The 16,045-nt window shown below is 46.8% G+C and overlaps 2 protein-coding genes across 2 annotated transcripts in view; one reads left to right on the top strand and one right to left on the bottom strand.

Annotated features, from left to right (window-relative positions):
* Positions 1–1,238, bottom strand: part of LRRC43 (leucine rich repeat containing 43) — a 19,853-nt gene extending 18,615 nt beyond the window's left edge. Inside the window, exons 1-2 of the mRNA XM_012809013.1 lie at positions 1,128–1,238; positions 369–629 (exon numbers count right to left, since the gene is read on the bottom strand). Coding sequence (XP_012664467.1) covers positions 369–629; positions 1,128–1,238 — 372 coding nt within the window. The remainder of the gene's footprint in view (positions 1–368; positions 630–1,127) is intronic.
* Positions 1,239–12,962: 11,724 nt separating this feature from the next.
* Positions 12,963–14,712, top strand: IL31 (interleukin 31). Its single transcript, XM_012809012.2, has 3 exons — positions 12,963–12,978; positions 13,133–13,287; positions 14,389–14,712. The coding sequence occupies exons 1-3, from the start codon at positions 12,963–12,965 to the stop codon at positions 14,710–14,712; spliced, it is 495 nt and encodes a 164-aa protein (XP_012664466.2).
* The last annotated feature ends 1,333 nt before the right edge of the window (positions 14,713–16,045 follow it).

Here is a 16,045-nt window from a genome sequence, read left to right as displayed (position 1 = left end):
GTATATGTAATATATATATACATATATGTACATATATATATACACACACATAGTTATTGGGATGCCAACCAATATGTACTCTTTGGGAGGCCCTTACTAGGACCCAGAAGGGTTAATTGCAATGTACTCCAGGAATCAGCTACAGAAGATGAACAGTGGCCTCCCTCCAAAGATGAAAGAAGATACATGGTAAAGAATGACTAGCAGCTGGCCCTGTGTGGTGGACAAACTGATGAGATTAATTAGACAGAGAACAGTCTGGCCTCAGAATCAGCCCCGAAAGCAGATCGCAGAGTGCTGTGGAGAAGGGCACCCACCCTGCACCCTAACATTAGCCCCACAAGCCGGTGCTCACTCCCAGTGCTCACCTCCTTGTCCACCACCCGCAACGACCGGAAGTAGGAGTAGAAAAATGTGTCAGTGATCATCAGTGGATTCTGGATAGCCAGTTCTCTCAGAAAATGGTCTTCATCACTCGAATCCTTCAGCAGCGCCCACGGGGAGTGGGGGCTGCGGACCAGGCCCAGCAGGGTCTCCACGGTCTCCTCCTCAGGGCCTGCCTTGTCCACCTCTCTGGGGACCAGCTCCTTCCATGTTCGCCAAGTTTGAGGAAGAAAGCGCGACTTATTCTGCAGTGGTAGAGTGGAGAATTTAGGTGTGACTCAGCCCTCTGAAGGATTCAAAACTCTTCAAATCAGCATTCTCTGTCAACCTTTGGGCCTGACTGTCCTTTCTTGTGGGGACTGTCCTGTCCTTTGCACTGAAGGACAGTGAGCAGCATCCCTGGCCTCTGCCTAGTAGATGACAGTAGCAGCTTGTCACTAGTTGTGACAATCAAAAATATTCCCAGATGGTGCCTAAGGTCCCACAAGAGGAAAAATCGCCTTAAGTTGAGAACCCCTCAAATTGTAGCTCCAGAGATGCGCAGACCCAAACCTCCTGTTGGAACCAGGCAGCCCCTGCCCCTGAGTCCCCTAGAGCCCTCAGGTCCTCCGCTCAGCCTGCGCTGCCCGCCTCTCTCGCCCTCCGGCTCACTGCGCCCGCCCGGGCCCAGGCCCAGGCCCTCGACCCTCCGCCTCCACCATGCCTGGCCCCTCAGACCCCTCGGACCGCGCCGGTGCGCGCACCCAGCTGCCGGTGCCGCACGGGAACTCCCGCAGACACAGCTCCCGTAGGTGCTCTTGCACAGCGGCGCTCACTGTGCGGTTCCCTGACCTGCTGCTCCTGCGGGCCTCCATGCCCGGTTGCCCGGCAACCGCCGGGACGCTCACTCCTCCAACAGCGCCCGCCGTGGGTTCCCAGGTGTTGCTAAGCAACTTCCAGACCACTCCCCTCCCCCGCAGTGGGATCCAGGGCGGGGCGCATGCTCAAACCCGCGGGAGCGCGCGGCCACGGGCCGCCCTTGGAACCCTGCCCCCGGCTTGGCGAAGAGTAGTAGGTTTCCCTGGAGGGACGGTCTCAGCCCCAGACCACCTGGGTTTTCTCTTCTGACCTCATCTGTAAAAATGAGATGATAATTTACTGACCCACCGGACGGTAGGTTTAACTGCTGCAGCTCCCAGCAGGTATTGAGCCTTCCCAGGGCCACATGTGGCCCCAAGGCTGCGGATTCCCCTCCTCACTTGTTCCTAGTTCTCCGCCCAAGCACTCCCCGCGAAAAGTGGTGGTTATTATACCTATTTTACAGACCTAGAAAAGAGAAATCAACCCAAGATCAAACATCTGAAGACTCAGGCCAGGCTCAGTGGCTCACACCTGTAGTCCTAGCACTCCGGGAGACTGAGGCAGGTGGATTGCCTGAGCTCACAGGTTTGAGACTAGTCTGAGCTAGAGGGAAACCTCGTCTCTAAAAATAGCTGGGCCGTGTGGCAAGTGCCTGTAGTCCCAGCTATTCAAGAGACTGAAGCAAGAGGATCATTTGAGGCAAGAGACTCCCTTGAGCCCAAGAGTTTGAGGTTGCTTGAGCTATGACGCCACAGCACTCTACAAAGGGCAACAAAGTGAGACTGTCTCAAAAAAAAAAGAAAAAAAAATCTGAAAACCCCAATCAGGGGTTTCAATGTCATCTCTCTAATTGCAGAGTCAGGAGTTTTGTTGCTGCCTACCTGTTTAACCATTTTGGCACCAGGACTTCATCTGCGACTGATCCAGGCTTATTCATCTCTCCTTCCCTCATGGTATAGCTGCACAGTAGGGGTTCCTGGACATTAGTAAAATTAATGGGATAAGATGATTTGGTTCCTGTAATTGGGGAATGAAACATGTTTGTTGAGATATAATTTATATACCATAAAATTCACCCATTTAAAGATACAATTGTGTAAGCTTTAACATATTCACAGTGCAGCCATCACTCTAATCTAATTTTCAACATTTTTCTTACCCCATGAAGAAACTGGTACCCGTTAAGCAGTCAATCTCCACTCTCCCATCTGCCCAGCCTCAATACGCTTTCTGTCTCTACTGATTTGACTTTTTCATGTAAGTGGAATCATACAGTATTAGTCCTTTCACATCCAGATTCATTCACTTACAGTGTTTTCAAGGTTCTTCCATGTTGTAGCCTGTATCAGCACTTCATTCCTTTTTGTGGCTAATTGATATTCCATTGTATAGACAGACCAAATTTTGTTTATCTGTTCATCAGTAGATGAATATGTCCATTGCTTCCACTTTTTGGCTACTGTGAATAATGCTGCTATGAACATCTGTGTAGAAGTTTTTCTGTGAACATACTTTCTTTTGGGTAGAAATCTAGGAATGGAATTTCAGGGTAGTATGTTAACATTTTTGAGGATCAGGCTCACACCTGTAATCCCTGCTCTGTGGGAGGCCAAGGCAAGAGGATCACTTGAGGCCAGCCTGGGCAACATAAAGAGACCTTGTTTCTACAAAAAAATTAAAAATAAGCTGGGAGTGGTGGTATATGCCTATGGACCCAGCTAGTGGGGAGGCTGAGGCAGGAGGGCTGCTCAATTCCAGGAATTCAAGGCTGCAATGAGCTATGATTATGCCACTGCATTGCAGGCCTGGGAAATACATCAAGACCCTGTCTCAATAAATAAATAAATAAAAATATATACATATATATATATGGAACAAAATGTTTTCCACAGCAGCTGTGCCATTCTGCTCTCCTACCAGTAACATGAGAGTTCCAATTTATTTATTTGTTTGTTTATTTATTTATTGAGGCAGAGTCTCAAGCTGTCACCCTGAGTAGAGTGCCATGATGTCATAGCTCATAGCAACCTCTAACTCTTGGGCTCAAGCCATCCTCTTGCCTCAGGTTTTCTCTTTTTAGTAGAGACAGGGTCTTGCTTTTTATTCAGGCTGGTCTTGAACTTGTGAGCTCAAGCAATCTACCCACCTTGGCCTCCCAGAGTGCTAGGATTACAGGTGTGAGCCACCTCACCAGGCCTCCAATTTTTTTTTTATATTCTCACCAAGACCTGGGCTTTTTTTTTTTAACTTTTCAAAATTATTATTGGGCAGCGCCTGTGGCTCAATGAGTAGGGCACCAGCCCCATATACTGAGGGTGGCAGGTTTGAACCTGGCCCCGGCCAAACTGCAACAAAAAATTAGCCAGGTGTGGGTGGTCCCTATGGCTCAAAGGAGTAAGGCGCTGGCCCCATATGCTGGAGGTGGTGGGTTCAAACCCAGCCCCAGCCAAAAACTGCAAAAAAACCCAAAATAATTAGCCAGGTGTTGTGGTAGGTGCCCGTAGTCCCAGCTACTTAGGAGGCTGAAGCAAGAAAATCCCCTAAGCCCAAGAGCTGGGGGTTGCTATGAGCTGTGATGCCATGGCACTCTACTGAGGGCAACAAAGGGAGACTCTATTCTAAAAAAAAAAGTAAAAAATTGGCTTGGCACCTATAGCTCAACCGGCTAAGGCGCCAGCCACGTACACCTAAGGTGGCGGGTTCGAATCCCCAGCCCGGACCCGCCAAAACAACAATGACGGCTGCAACCAAAAAATAGCCGGGTGTTGTGGCGGGCGCCTGTGGTCCCAGCTACTTGGGAGGCTGAGGCAGGAGACTCGCTTGAGCCCAGGAGTTGGAGGTTGCTGTGAGCTGTAATGCCACGGCACTCTACCCAGGGGGACAGCTTGAGGCTCTGTCTCAAAAAAAAAGTAAAAAATTAATAAATAAAATTATTATTATAGCCATCTTAGTAGGTGTGAAACGGTACCTCGTTGCAGTTTTTATTTGTATTTCACTAATGCCTGACTAATGATATTGGGCATCTTTTTCATGTGCTTATTATGGTTGTTTATATATCTACTCTGGAGAAATGTCTATTCAAATCCTTTCCCCACTTTTTGTTTTTGTTTTTGTGAGATAGAGTCTCACTATGTCACCCTTAGTAGAGTACTATGGAGTCACAGCTCACAGCAACCTCAAACTCTTGGGCTTAAGCCATTCTCTTACCTCAGCCTCCCAAGTAGCTGGGACCACAGGCACCCACCACAACATCCAGCTATTTTTGTTGCTGTTGTTGTCATTGTTGTTTAGCAGGCCCTGGCTGGGTTCGAACCCTCCAGCCCCAGTGTATGTGGCTGGTGCCCTAACCACTGACCCACAGGCACCGAGCCCCTTTCCCCATTTTTTAATTGGGTTACTTGTCTTTTTATTGTTGAGTTGTAAGAGTTTTTTCATATGTTCTAGATAATACCCCTTATTGATGACTTGTAAATATTTTCTTCCATTTTGTGGGTTGTCTCCTCACTTTCTTGATAGTATCCTTTGAGATACAAAAGTATTTAATTTTAATAAAATGATTTATCTATTTTTTCTTTGGTTACTTATGCTTTCAGTGTCATTTCTTGGAAACTATTTCCAATCCATAAAATTGAGTTTTAAGTGTTCTTTATATGTTCTGTTGACAAGTCTTTTGTTACGTGTGTGTCTTACAAATAATTTTCTCCCATTCTAGGCTTTTCTTTTCTTGTCTTTCTTTTTTATTTATTTATTTTTGTTTTGACTCCCTCTGTTGCCCTGGTTAGAATTCCAGGGCATCATACCTCACAGCAAACTCAAACTATTTTTTTTTTTTTGAGACAGAGTCTCAAGCTGTCACCCTGGGTAGAGTGACATGGCATCACAGCTCACAGCAACCTCCAACTCCTGGGCTCAAGAGATTCTCCTGCCTCTGCCTCCCTAGTAGCTGGGATTATAGGCGCCCACCACAATGTCCGGCTATTTTTTGGTTGCAGCCGTCATTGTTGTTTGGCGGGCCCAGGCTGGATTCGAACCTGACAGCTCTGGTATATGTGGCTGGTGCCTTAGCTTCTTGAGCCACAGGCGCCGAGCCGAAATCTCAAACTATTGATCTCAAGTGGCTCTCTTGCCTCAGCCGCCTGAGTAGCTGAGACTACAGGTGTCCACCACAATGCCCAGCTAGTTTTCCTATTTTTAGTAGAGTGGTATCTCACTCTTGCTCAGTCTGGTCTTGAACTCCTGAGCTCAGGCAATCCACCCACTTCAGCCTCAGGTTACAGGCTTGTCTTGTCATTCTCGTAACTGTCTTTAGAAGAGCAATAAACTTTGCTTTTGAGAAAGTCCACTTTATTGATTGTGATCCTTCCAAAAACACCCAATGTGGTGAACATCTGTCTTAGTCAGTTCCTGCCACTAAAACAAAATATCTTATACTGACTTATAAAGAACCTAAATTTACTTTCCCACAGTTCTGGCAGCTGGGAAGTCCAAAATCAAGGTCCTGGTATATTTGCTGTCCAGTGAGGATAGCTCTGTGTTTCCAAAATGGCACTTTCTTGTATCTTCACATAGCAGAGGGGGCAAAAAGGGATGAACAACGTGTACTCACATGGAGAAAAAGATGGCAGGGCCAGGCAGCTCTCTGAAGCCTCTTTCTAGAGGCCATTAATCCCATTCATGGGGGACCCACATGACTTAATACTACCACATTTGGTATTAGGTGTCAATATATGAATTTTGGAAGGACACATAACATACAAATCATGATAACATCTACCATTCCTTCTACTATTAGAAAAATTATCCCAAACCCAGTCAGGTATGGTGGCTCTTGCCTGTAATCCTACTAGCATTCTGGGAGGCCAACGTGGGAGGATTGCTTGAGCTCAGGAGTTTAAGACCAGTCTGAACAAGAGGGTACCCCATCTCTACTAAAAAAAAAAAAAGCCAAGTATTGTGGTGGGCCTCTGTTGTCTCAGTTACTTGAGAGTCTGATGCAGGAGGATCATTTGAGCCCAGGAGCTGTGAGGTTGCTGTGAGCTAGGCTGATGCCACTGCACTGGGGCTACAGAGTGAGACTCTGTTTCAAAGAGAAAAATTATCCAGGCTGGGGGCATGGTGGCTCATGCCTATAATCCTAAGCACTCCAGGAGGCCGTGGTGGGAGGATTGTTTGAGATCCGAATTTCAAGACCAGCATGCAGGAGCAAGACCCTGTCTCTACTAAAAATAGAAAAGTTAGCTGGGCATTATGGCAGGCACCTGTGGTCTCAGCTACTCCCTAAACTGAGGGAGGAGGATTGCTTGAGCCCAGGAGTTTGAGGTTGCTGTGAGATATATCCGAAGCACTCTAAGGCAACAGAGTGACATCCTGTGTCAAAAAACACAAAAATTATCTAAAACTGGGAGATAGGGCCTACTTGATGGCTCACACCTGTACTCCTAGTACTCTGGGAGGCCCAGGTGGGTGAACTGCTTAAACTTGGGAGTTGGAGACCAGCCTGAGTATGAGTGAGACCCCAGTGTCTAAAAAAACAAAAGTGGAAAATAAAGCGAAAAGATGACCACATGTTCTTTCAAAGAATAGAATTAGTATCTGTGAGTCCCCAGTGACATTAATAAATCAAAGAGATAAATCACGAATGGCTCCTGGGATTTTTATAGGGCAGCTTAGTAGATGATGGGCAGTAAAGGAGGAGGGGGGCTATTCCCATTTGGAACAAGGTAAGTTCCAGATGCTGGTGGGCATCTCCTCAATGTCAGATCAGCCTCTGGATAGGAATCAAGAGCTCAGGGATGAGGTCAACTCTGGGTGGTCCACAGAACCTGCACCAAAATGCACCACAGAAGGGGCACAGCCAGGACACCCCTGAATTTCCATCTAACCACTGCTGTCTCTTTCCTCTTCTTTCTTATCCAGGCTTCTTGACGGAGTGGTCTGTGCTCACTTTTTCCTCATTTCCTAAACTGCCACAATATAGCTTCCACCCCCCAAATCTATTCACACTCTCCTAGCAAAGTTTCTGTGACCTCATGTTGCCAAATCTAGTGGATCTCCGCCGGCTTTATCTTGTTTGACCTCTTGGTGGCTTACGCACAAAGATGCCAACCATTTCCTCCCTCTTAAAAAACCACTTTTCATCTTGTTCCACGACAATGTGTTTTCTTGGTACTTTTCTTTTTCTTGTGAGAGTTTCCTTCTCAATGTTCCAGACTACACACGTTCTCCTTGTCCTGTTGTTGGAGGCATGTCCCAGGCTCTCCACCTGACTTCCACGTCGTTTGTCAATTCTAGGCTTACGGTTTTATCAACCACCCAAATTTATGTCTCCAGTTCCTTCAGGCTCCAAATCCAAGTGTCCAGTGGCCTGTTGAATGTCTTCACCCGAGCGTTCTTTAACATCTCTGCTTTGCCATGTATAAAACTGACTTTGTCACCGCACTTGAGCCTCCAAGGCTTCTAGCCCTGTGACACCCTCTCACTTTGCAGGAAGAGCCTCCCAGTTACCTGAACCAGAAACCTGCTGGAAGTTCTCCTCAGCGCCCCCTTTCCACTGTCCCACATCCAGTCAAGCACATCTCTTGTGAATTTCTCTTCATCTCCACTGTCACTGTTATCCTGGTTCAGAGCCTCCTCTTTGGGCTTGTTGAGCTGGGAGGTACAGGGGGGACATTCGGGTGGACATTCACATCTGGAGTTTGAAGGAGAGAGGCATTAAAGTGTAAAGAGCAGAGATCAAGGGTGGAGATGGCAGAGATTATGTCTATTCAAGGGTTAAGATGGCAGGTGATCCAGCCTGGAACACAGAGAAGGTGCAGTCAGAGGCCAATTGCGTCAGGATAATCTTGTGATGGAAGGAGAGGAAAAGAGGCTGTTGAGAAGATGGAAGTGGTTGACATTACCACCTGTCATGGAAGGGTCAATTGAGCTGAAGGCTGGAGAAAACCCAGTAAAGTTGGTGACTTGAGGTCACTGGGGACAGTATCAGTTCCCTACTGCTGCTGTAACAAATGCCACAAACTGAGCAGTTTAAAACCACAAATTTGCTGTCTCTTAATGTCTGAGTCAAAAGTCCAGCATTTTGTAGGTAGAGAGATTCTTTGCTCAGGATCCCACTGGGATAAAATAAAGATATTGGCTTGGAATAGGATTCTCATCTAGGGCTCAGGGTTTTGTCCAAGCTTACCAGTTATTGGCCAAATTCATTTCCTTCTCATGCCTTCTACAAAGCTCCCTCCATCTTCAAGCCAGCAATGCCAGGTGAATCCTTCTCACACTTGGAAACTCTCTGCCTTCCTCTTTAACCTCCCTCTTCTGTGTTTAAGGGCTCCTGTGATTATGCTGGGCCCACCCAGGTAAACCAGGATAGTCTTTTTTAAAGTTAACTGGTTAGTGAGCTTCATTACATCTACAAAATCCCTTTTACCATGTTATGTAATACAATGATGGAAGTAAACACCAGCAGGTGAAAGTCCTGCCTATCATGGACTTTTCCAAGGGAATTTGATGAAATTGTTGAGTGGAAGCCATATTGTGGTGGTTTGGGATACGTGGAAGTGAAGAAAAGTGAGCATGGACCACTAGGTCAAAAAGTTTGGATGAGAAAAAAGAAAGAAGAAAGATACAGCAGTGGCTTCAGGGAAATGTGGGATTTCCTGGCTGTGTCTCTTCTGGACCACCCAGACCTGACCTCATCCCTGACCTTTTGACTCCTATCCAATGGATGCCATTGGATCCAAATGGCATCTCAAACTTAACTCATTCCAAACAGAAATCTTGGCTGGGCAGAATAGCTCACACCTATAATCCCAGCACTCTGGGACGCCAAGGCAGAAGGATCCCTTGAGCTCAGGAGTTAGAGACCAGCCTGAGCAAGAGCGAGACCCCATCTCTACTAAAAACAGAAAAACTAGCTGGGCATCACAGTGGGCACCTGTTGTCCCAGCTACCGGTGAGGTTGAGGCAAGAGGATCGCTTGAGCCCAAGAGTTTGAGGTTGGTTTGATGCCATGGTACTCTAGCCTGGAGCAACAGAGTGAGACTCTGTTTCAAAAAACAAAACAAAGTGGCGCCCGTAGCTCAGTGGGTAGGGCGCTGGCCACATGCACCAGAGCTGGTAGTTTCCAACCCAGCCCAGGCCTGCTAAAAGAAAAAATAGCCAGGTATTGTGGCAGGCACCTGTAGTCCCAGCTACTAGGGAGCCTGAGGCAAGAGAATCGCTTGAGCCCAAGAGTTGGAGGTTGTTGTGAGCTGTCATGCCACAGCATTCTACCAAGGACAACAAAGTGAGACTCTGTCTCAATTAAAAAAACAAACAAATAAACAGAACTCTCGAGTCCCCTCTCCAGTCTTCTCTTTCCTCACTGAACATCATCCATCCAGTTGCTTCATCGAAACCCTGGGATGTGTTGATGGGTGCCTGTTGTCCCAGCTACTCAAGAGGCTGAGGCAGGAGGATCGCTTAAGCCCAGGAGTTTGAGACCAGCCTAGGCAACACAGCAAGACCTTGTCTCAAAGAAAAATCTCAGATCTCATGCTTGATTCATTTATTTAATCCATCTCTCCATCAGTCTATCAGCCAGTTCTCCATGCTTTGCACCCTGGTCCTGGTCTGCACCAGTCATCTGAGACCTAGACTGTTATAAAACCTCACAGGTCCCCCTGCTTCCATCTTAGATCCCCACCATCCACTCTCCACTCAGCAACCTATCTCTTTCTTTCTTTTTGAGACACAGCCTCAAGCTGTCACTGTGGGTAGAGTGCCATGGCATCACAGCTCACAGCAACCTCCAACTCTTGGGCTCAAGTGATTCTTTTGCCTCAGCCTCCTGAGTAGCTGGGACTACAGGTGCCCACCACAACGCCCCACTATTTTTTGGTTGTAGTTGTCATTGTTGTTTGGCAGGTCCAGGCTGGATTCGACCCCACCAGCTCTGGTGTATGTGGCTGGCACCTTAGCCGCTTCAGCTACAGGCCCTGAGCCTCTTTCTTTCTTTTTAAAGTACACCAGAGCTAGGCATGGTGGATCATGCCTGAGATCCCAGCACTTTGGGAGTCTGAGATGGGAGAATCACTTGAGCCCAGGAGTTTGAGACCAGCCTGGGCAATATAAGAAAAGCATGATGTCTCTAAAAATGTAGAAAAAAAGGCTCAGCACCTGTGGCTCAAGTGGCTAAGGAGCCGGCCACATACACCTAAGGTGGCGGGTTCGAATCCAGCCCAGCCCGCCAAACAACAATGATGGCTGCAACCAAAAAAAAAAAATAGCCAGGCATTGTGGCGGACGCCTGTGGTCCCAGCTACTTGGGAGGCTGAGGCAGGAGACTCACTTGAGCCCAGGAGTTGGAGATTGCTGTGAGCTGTGATGATGGCATTCTACCCAGGGGGATGGCTTGAGGCTCTGTCTCAAGAAAAAAAAATAAGCTGGGTGTGGTGGTGCGTGCTTATAGTCCTAGCTACTTAAGAGGCTGAGGCAGGAGGATCTCTTAAGTTCAGGAGCTTGAGGCTGAGTGAATTATGACAACGAGACTGCACTTGAGCCTGGATGACAGCAAGACCTTGTCTCAAAAAAAACAAAAAACGAACATGTACACCGGTTCTGCTATATTTCCCTACCTAAACCATGCAGGGGTGCTTCATCATACTTGGAATAAAAGCCAGGTTCATTATCACAGCCTGACTTCGCTCCAGCTACCAATAACAACAGTCAAGCTCACTTTTGCCTGAGTGCTTTTGCACTACTGTCCTCTGCTTGGAACAGGTTTCAGCTTCAATGTCACTTCTTCAGATAGATTTTTTTTTTTTTTTTTGGTCACTTGACTTAAAGTATCTCACCTGTCACTCTCTAACCCAGTGTTTTTCAACCTTTTGTATCTCATGGCACACTTGAATCTATAGTTAAACTTCTACAGCACTTAAATTATGTTGATCAAAAGAAAGAGGAAAGACTTGGCACCCATGGCTCAGTGAATAGCATGCCAGCCACACATACTGAAGGTGGTGGGTTTGAGCCAGACCTGGGCCTGTTAAACAACAACAGCTGCAACCAAAAAATAGCTGGGTGTTGTGGTGGGCACCTATAGTCCCAGCTACTTAGGAGGCTAAGGCAAGACAATCGTTTAAACCCAAGAGTTGCTGTGAGCTGTGATGCCATGGCACTCTACCGGGGGTGACAGAGTGAGACTCTGTCTCAGAAAAAAAGAAAGATGAATACATTCAGAAAAGAAATCAGACAATTGCTGCATCGAAATATTAAGCAATAATAATAGTAATGCAAAGAAAGTAACATTCACATTGTCAGATAAGAGTATGTCTATTATAGAATGCTTTGACTCAGGTTCAGTGTGGAGTCATCAGTTAACTTCATTCATTTGTTCGTTCTTTACGAGGTTTTTGTTTCTAGTCCTTATCTTAAACCTTGTTATTGTTATTAAATTTTAAGCCTTTTTAATTTTGTGAAGGCGAAAAGTGGAAACCTAATAAACACGTGTATATGTAAAAAAAAAGTTTAAAAAGTATATATAACTTCCTATGCTTGAACTTCTTTTGAAAATAATTTAATTAATTATCTTTAAATTTTTTCACAGCACAAACCATCACCTTCTTTTGTTTATTTATTTATTTATTTATTTGAGACAGAGTCTCAAGCTGTCGCCTGGGCTAGAGTGTTGTAGTGTCACAGCTCACAGCAACCTCAAACTCTTGGGCTTCAGTGATTCTCTTGCCTCAGCCTCCCAAGTAGCTGGGACTACAGGCACCTGGCACATTTGGCTACCTTTTTGTGCAGTTGTCATTGTTGTTTTAGCTGGCCTGGGTGGGGTTCGAACCTGTCAGCCTCGGTGTATGTGGCCTGGGCCCTACCCACTGAGCTATAGGCGCTGTCCCACCTTGTTTTATTTTTATAGCTCTTATTGCTGCCTGGTACTTTGTTATGTATTGATGAATGTTGTTTGTTATCTGTCCCTTCCCCACTACGACACCAGCTCCAGGAAGGCAGGGACTTTGTCTAACTCATTCCCTGCCATTCCTGAGACCCGAGAAGAGGGCATGGTCAAAGCTGGCACCTGAAATATGAATAAAAGACATCAACAAACAAGTGGTGAGCATAGATTCTGGTGCTGGGCCTGGGGTTTGCAAAGACACAGTTGAGAGCCCAGGGGTGTTGAAGGCCCAGTGGAGTGGAGCTGCAGCCTTGGGTTCACCATGCTCACTCCCACTCAAGACTAGGGGGCCATTCTCACCCACTAGCATGGGCAAGCTGCAGAAGTTTCCAAAGACATCACTTTCTACACATTGCACGGAGCTCTGCACCTCCACACATTCAGCATGACCACCCTAGAAATTCCCTGTGGGGCACTGACCCTCAACTCCTATAAATCACAAGTTCCTTTGTAATTGTGCCTGGGCTTCAAATTTTTGTCTAGTCAAATTGACAAACTCTTTCCAAGAACTGGCAAAGGCGTGCGTGCCTTCCTGTGCAGTGTGTGTGCGTTTGCACTGAGTCAGGCATCTGCTACCTTGAGGGTAACCTCAGCATTTCCTTCCAGCCCTGCTTTCTCTCAGCCTTTGCCGGCAGAATTTTGAAAGTGTTTTCTGGAGAAAAGATAAGCAATGATTTTGCCATGGGCGGGACAGTGACTATTCTTCTTCCTCACGCTGGCCCTTTAAATATCTCTCGGCTTCCATGGCGAACTCATCTGGCTCCAGAAGCTGCCACGGACGCAGGCCTCGTGCTCACTTGCCATGGTTTCTCGCACAGGTACAGGTAGTGCTTCTGCTCTGGGGCCTGCTGTGTCTTGTGCATGGTCTTACCTGGCCAGGGAGGAAGAGTCTGGAAGGGGGGCTTCGGCGATGGAGCTGGGGTGGGCAGAGGAGTCAGATCCATGCACCTCACAGCGCTGCTCTTTCTCTAGGACCCACGAAGTCTGCCCTGTTTCTGCTCTGCTGTGTGGGAAGCTGGCTGAGCTCCCACATGTCTCCTATCCGTTCTCTACAACCAAACGCAGAAAAGGGTATAGTCAAGGAATTGCAGTTCTTGTCGAATGAACTTTTGGAAAACTTCGTAAGTGCCCTAGAGATTTCTTTTCCAATTTCTTAAAAATGCCCTCCATTGCCCCCAAGAAGAAGCTCGTCTTTCCAGACCCAAAGTTAGGGTTATGGATATACAGGAAGGAACAGGGGACAATTAGATAGGCCAAGATGGCATTTTTTTTTTTTTTGAGACAGTCTCACTAGGTCACCCTCGGTAGAGTGCAATGGTGTCACAGCTCACAGCAACCTCGAACTCTTGGGCTTAAGCAATTCTCTTGCCTCAGCCTCCCAAGTAGCTGAGACTACAGGCACCCGCCACAATGTCCAGCTAATTTTTGGTTGCAGTTGTCATTGTTGTTTAGCAAACCCAGGCCAGGTTCGAACCTGCTACCCTTGGTGCATGTGGCCAGTACTGTATTCACTGTACTCCGGGTGCTGAGCCTCCAGATGACATTTTTATAAGTGTAAAGATGCACTCACGAAGCCCCCTGTAGCTCAGGGAGTAGGGTGCTGGCCACATACTCTGAAGCCGGCGGGTTTGAGCCCAGCCTGGGCCTGCTAAACAACAATGACAACTGCAACCAAAAAAAAATATCCCAGCGTTGTGGCCTGTAGTCCCAGCTACTTGGAAGGCTGAGGCAAGAGAATCGCTTAAGTCCAAGAGTTGGAGGTTGCTGTGAACTGTGATGCTACAGCACTCTACTGAGGGTAACATGAGACTCTGTCTCCAAAAAAAAAAAAAAAGCACTCAAGAAGGGGTCAAATCAAAGGTTAGCCCAAATGTGCTCTGATTCCCTCCTCCTACCCATCCCCAGTACTTAAAAGCAGATTTCAGAAGGTTGTGGAGACCTGAGCTTGATGGAGCAGAGGAGGCAGGACAGAGCAGTGGTTATCAGCATGGGCTTCAGAACTGCACCACACCTGGGCTAGGATGCAGGGTCTGCTCCTCAACCTTGGGACAGCTCTATAAACCAGCTGAAAGGGGAACAATGATGGTCATAGCTTCATGGGGTTGTCACACTGATTAGATAAGGTAGGAAGCAGGTGGTCACAGAGGAAACACTGAGCATTAGCTGTTAGGATTTCTAGTTGTATTACAAATCTAATGCTCCCCATTTCTTCTCCTTGTTCTACAAAGGAAGAAAAGGGGCTGCCAACATCCTCAAGTTACACACTACCGTGTTTCATCCCCAATGCCCACCCGCCAAACAACATCAACATCTCAGCCGTTCAGACATATCTCAAGACGATCGGACCATTAATCGATAACACAACTACTACTGGTGAAATCATAGAACATCTCGACAAACTCGCACCTCAAAATGCATCAGAAACAAACATTTCTGTGCCTGAAAATGCCTTTGAAAAAAAACGCTTCATCTTGACTATCTTAAAACAGTTTTCAGAGTGCATGGATCTTGTATGTAAGTCATTTAACTGTGAAGCCCAACAGGCCACCTAAGACCTATTCCTTTTGGAATGGCAGGAACTTACGAAGCCTTAAAAAATGACTGACAGTTCCAGGTGAGAACTCTGCCGTGATTCATGAAGTACATCTTTCCAGTGAATAATCCCAATGAACCCTCAGATGGACCACTGTCAGGAGGGTTGAGATTGACGTTTAGGAATTAACTTGAAAATGATTATTATCGTTATTAGTCTTGGTATTTATGGAATGTTTTTCCTCTGCAGTCTTAAACCTTACTGTCACCATCTCCTTGTGAGGGCAGGTGCTGGCAGCTTTGTTAATTTATTGATATTTATTGTACTGAGTTATTAATGCTCCTTGGAGGAGCCCATGGAATCTATTTAATAAATTATATTGGGGTTTTTTCTCATCGTCTGTTTTGGATTTTGTGAGGGGGTTGAAATTGGTGAGTAGGGATCCAGGCTGGATGGAGTTGCATTGTGGAGAAGAAGGGTGTGGTCTGGGAGTGGGGATCATTTCCGTCACTGCCATTCCCCTCACTGGGCAGACTTGGTAACAAATAGTGACCCAAAAATCACTGTGCTGAGCATTTTCTTTATGCCAGGTCATGTAAGTGCTGTCACTGTCCTCTTTTTATAGGTGGGGAAACTGAGGCAGGAAGGGATTTAGTTACTTGCTCAAGGCCACACAGGTGTTAAGGGATAGAACCCAGACTATAGCTTGCTTGTCATCACTCTTTCCACCCTTTGTCTTTCCCTGGGCAGTGACTGGGTCTTAGAGGCATCTGGTGACAAATGTGGCACAGAGCAGGGTCCCTTGCAGGAGTCCCCACTGGATTTTCAGAGTCCTCAGAGATGACTTCATCTTTCCAGGTCCAAAGATTCTGTCATCTGAATAAGGGTTGAGGCCAAAGTTGTTAAAAGGTTCTTAGAAAACACTGGACTAATGGTTCTCAAAGATTGGTCTCCAGACCAGAACCAGCACTTGGCTATGTTTTAGAAATGCAAATCCAGGGCAGCGCCTGTGGCTCAAAAGGGTAGGGTGCCAGCCCCTTATGCTGGAGGTAGTGGGTTCAAACCCAGCCCTGGCCAAAAAAAAAAAAAAAAAAGAAATAAAAGAAATGCAAAGCCCAGACAGTGCCCATGGCTCAATGAGTAGGGCGCCAGCCCCATATACTGAGGGTGGTGAGTTCAAACCCAGCCCCAGCCAAACTGCAACAAAATCTAGCCAGGCGATGTGGCAGGTGCCTATAGTCCCAGCTACTCGGGAGGCTGAGGCAAGAGAATCACCTCAGCCCAGGAGTTGGAGGTTGCGGTGAGCTGTGTGACACTACAGCACTCTACCAAGGGTGATAAAGTGAGACTCT

This window comes from Otolemur garnettii, unplaced genomic scaffold (genome assembly GCF_000181295.1).
Source record: "Otolemur garnettii isolate 467f Iridium unplaced genomic scaffold, OtoGar3 scaffold00099, whole genome shotgun sequence".
In the NCBI taxonomy this organism is placed as follows: Eukaryota; Metazoa; Chordata; class Mammalia; order Primates; family Galagidae; genus Otolemur; species Otolemur garnettii.
The sequence above is the reverse complement of the archived record's forward strand: the minus strand, read 5'-3'. Positions and strand labels throughout refer to the sequence as shown.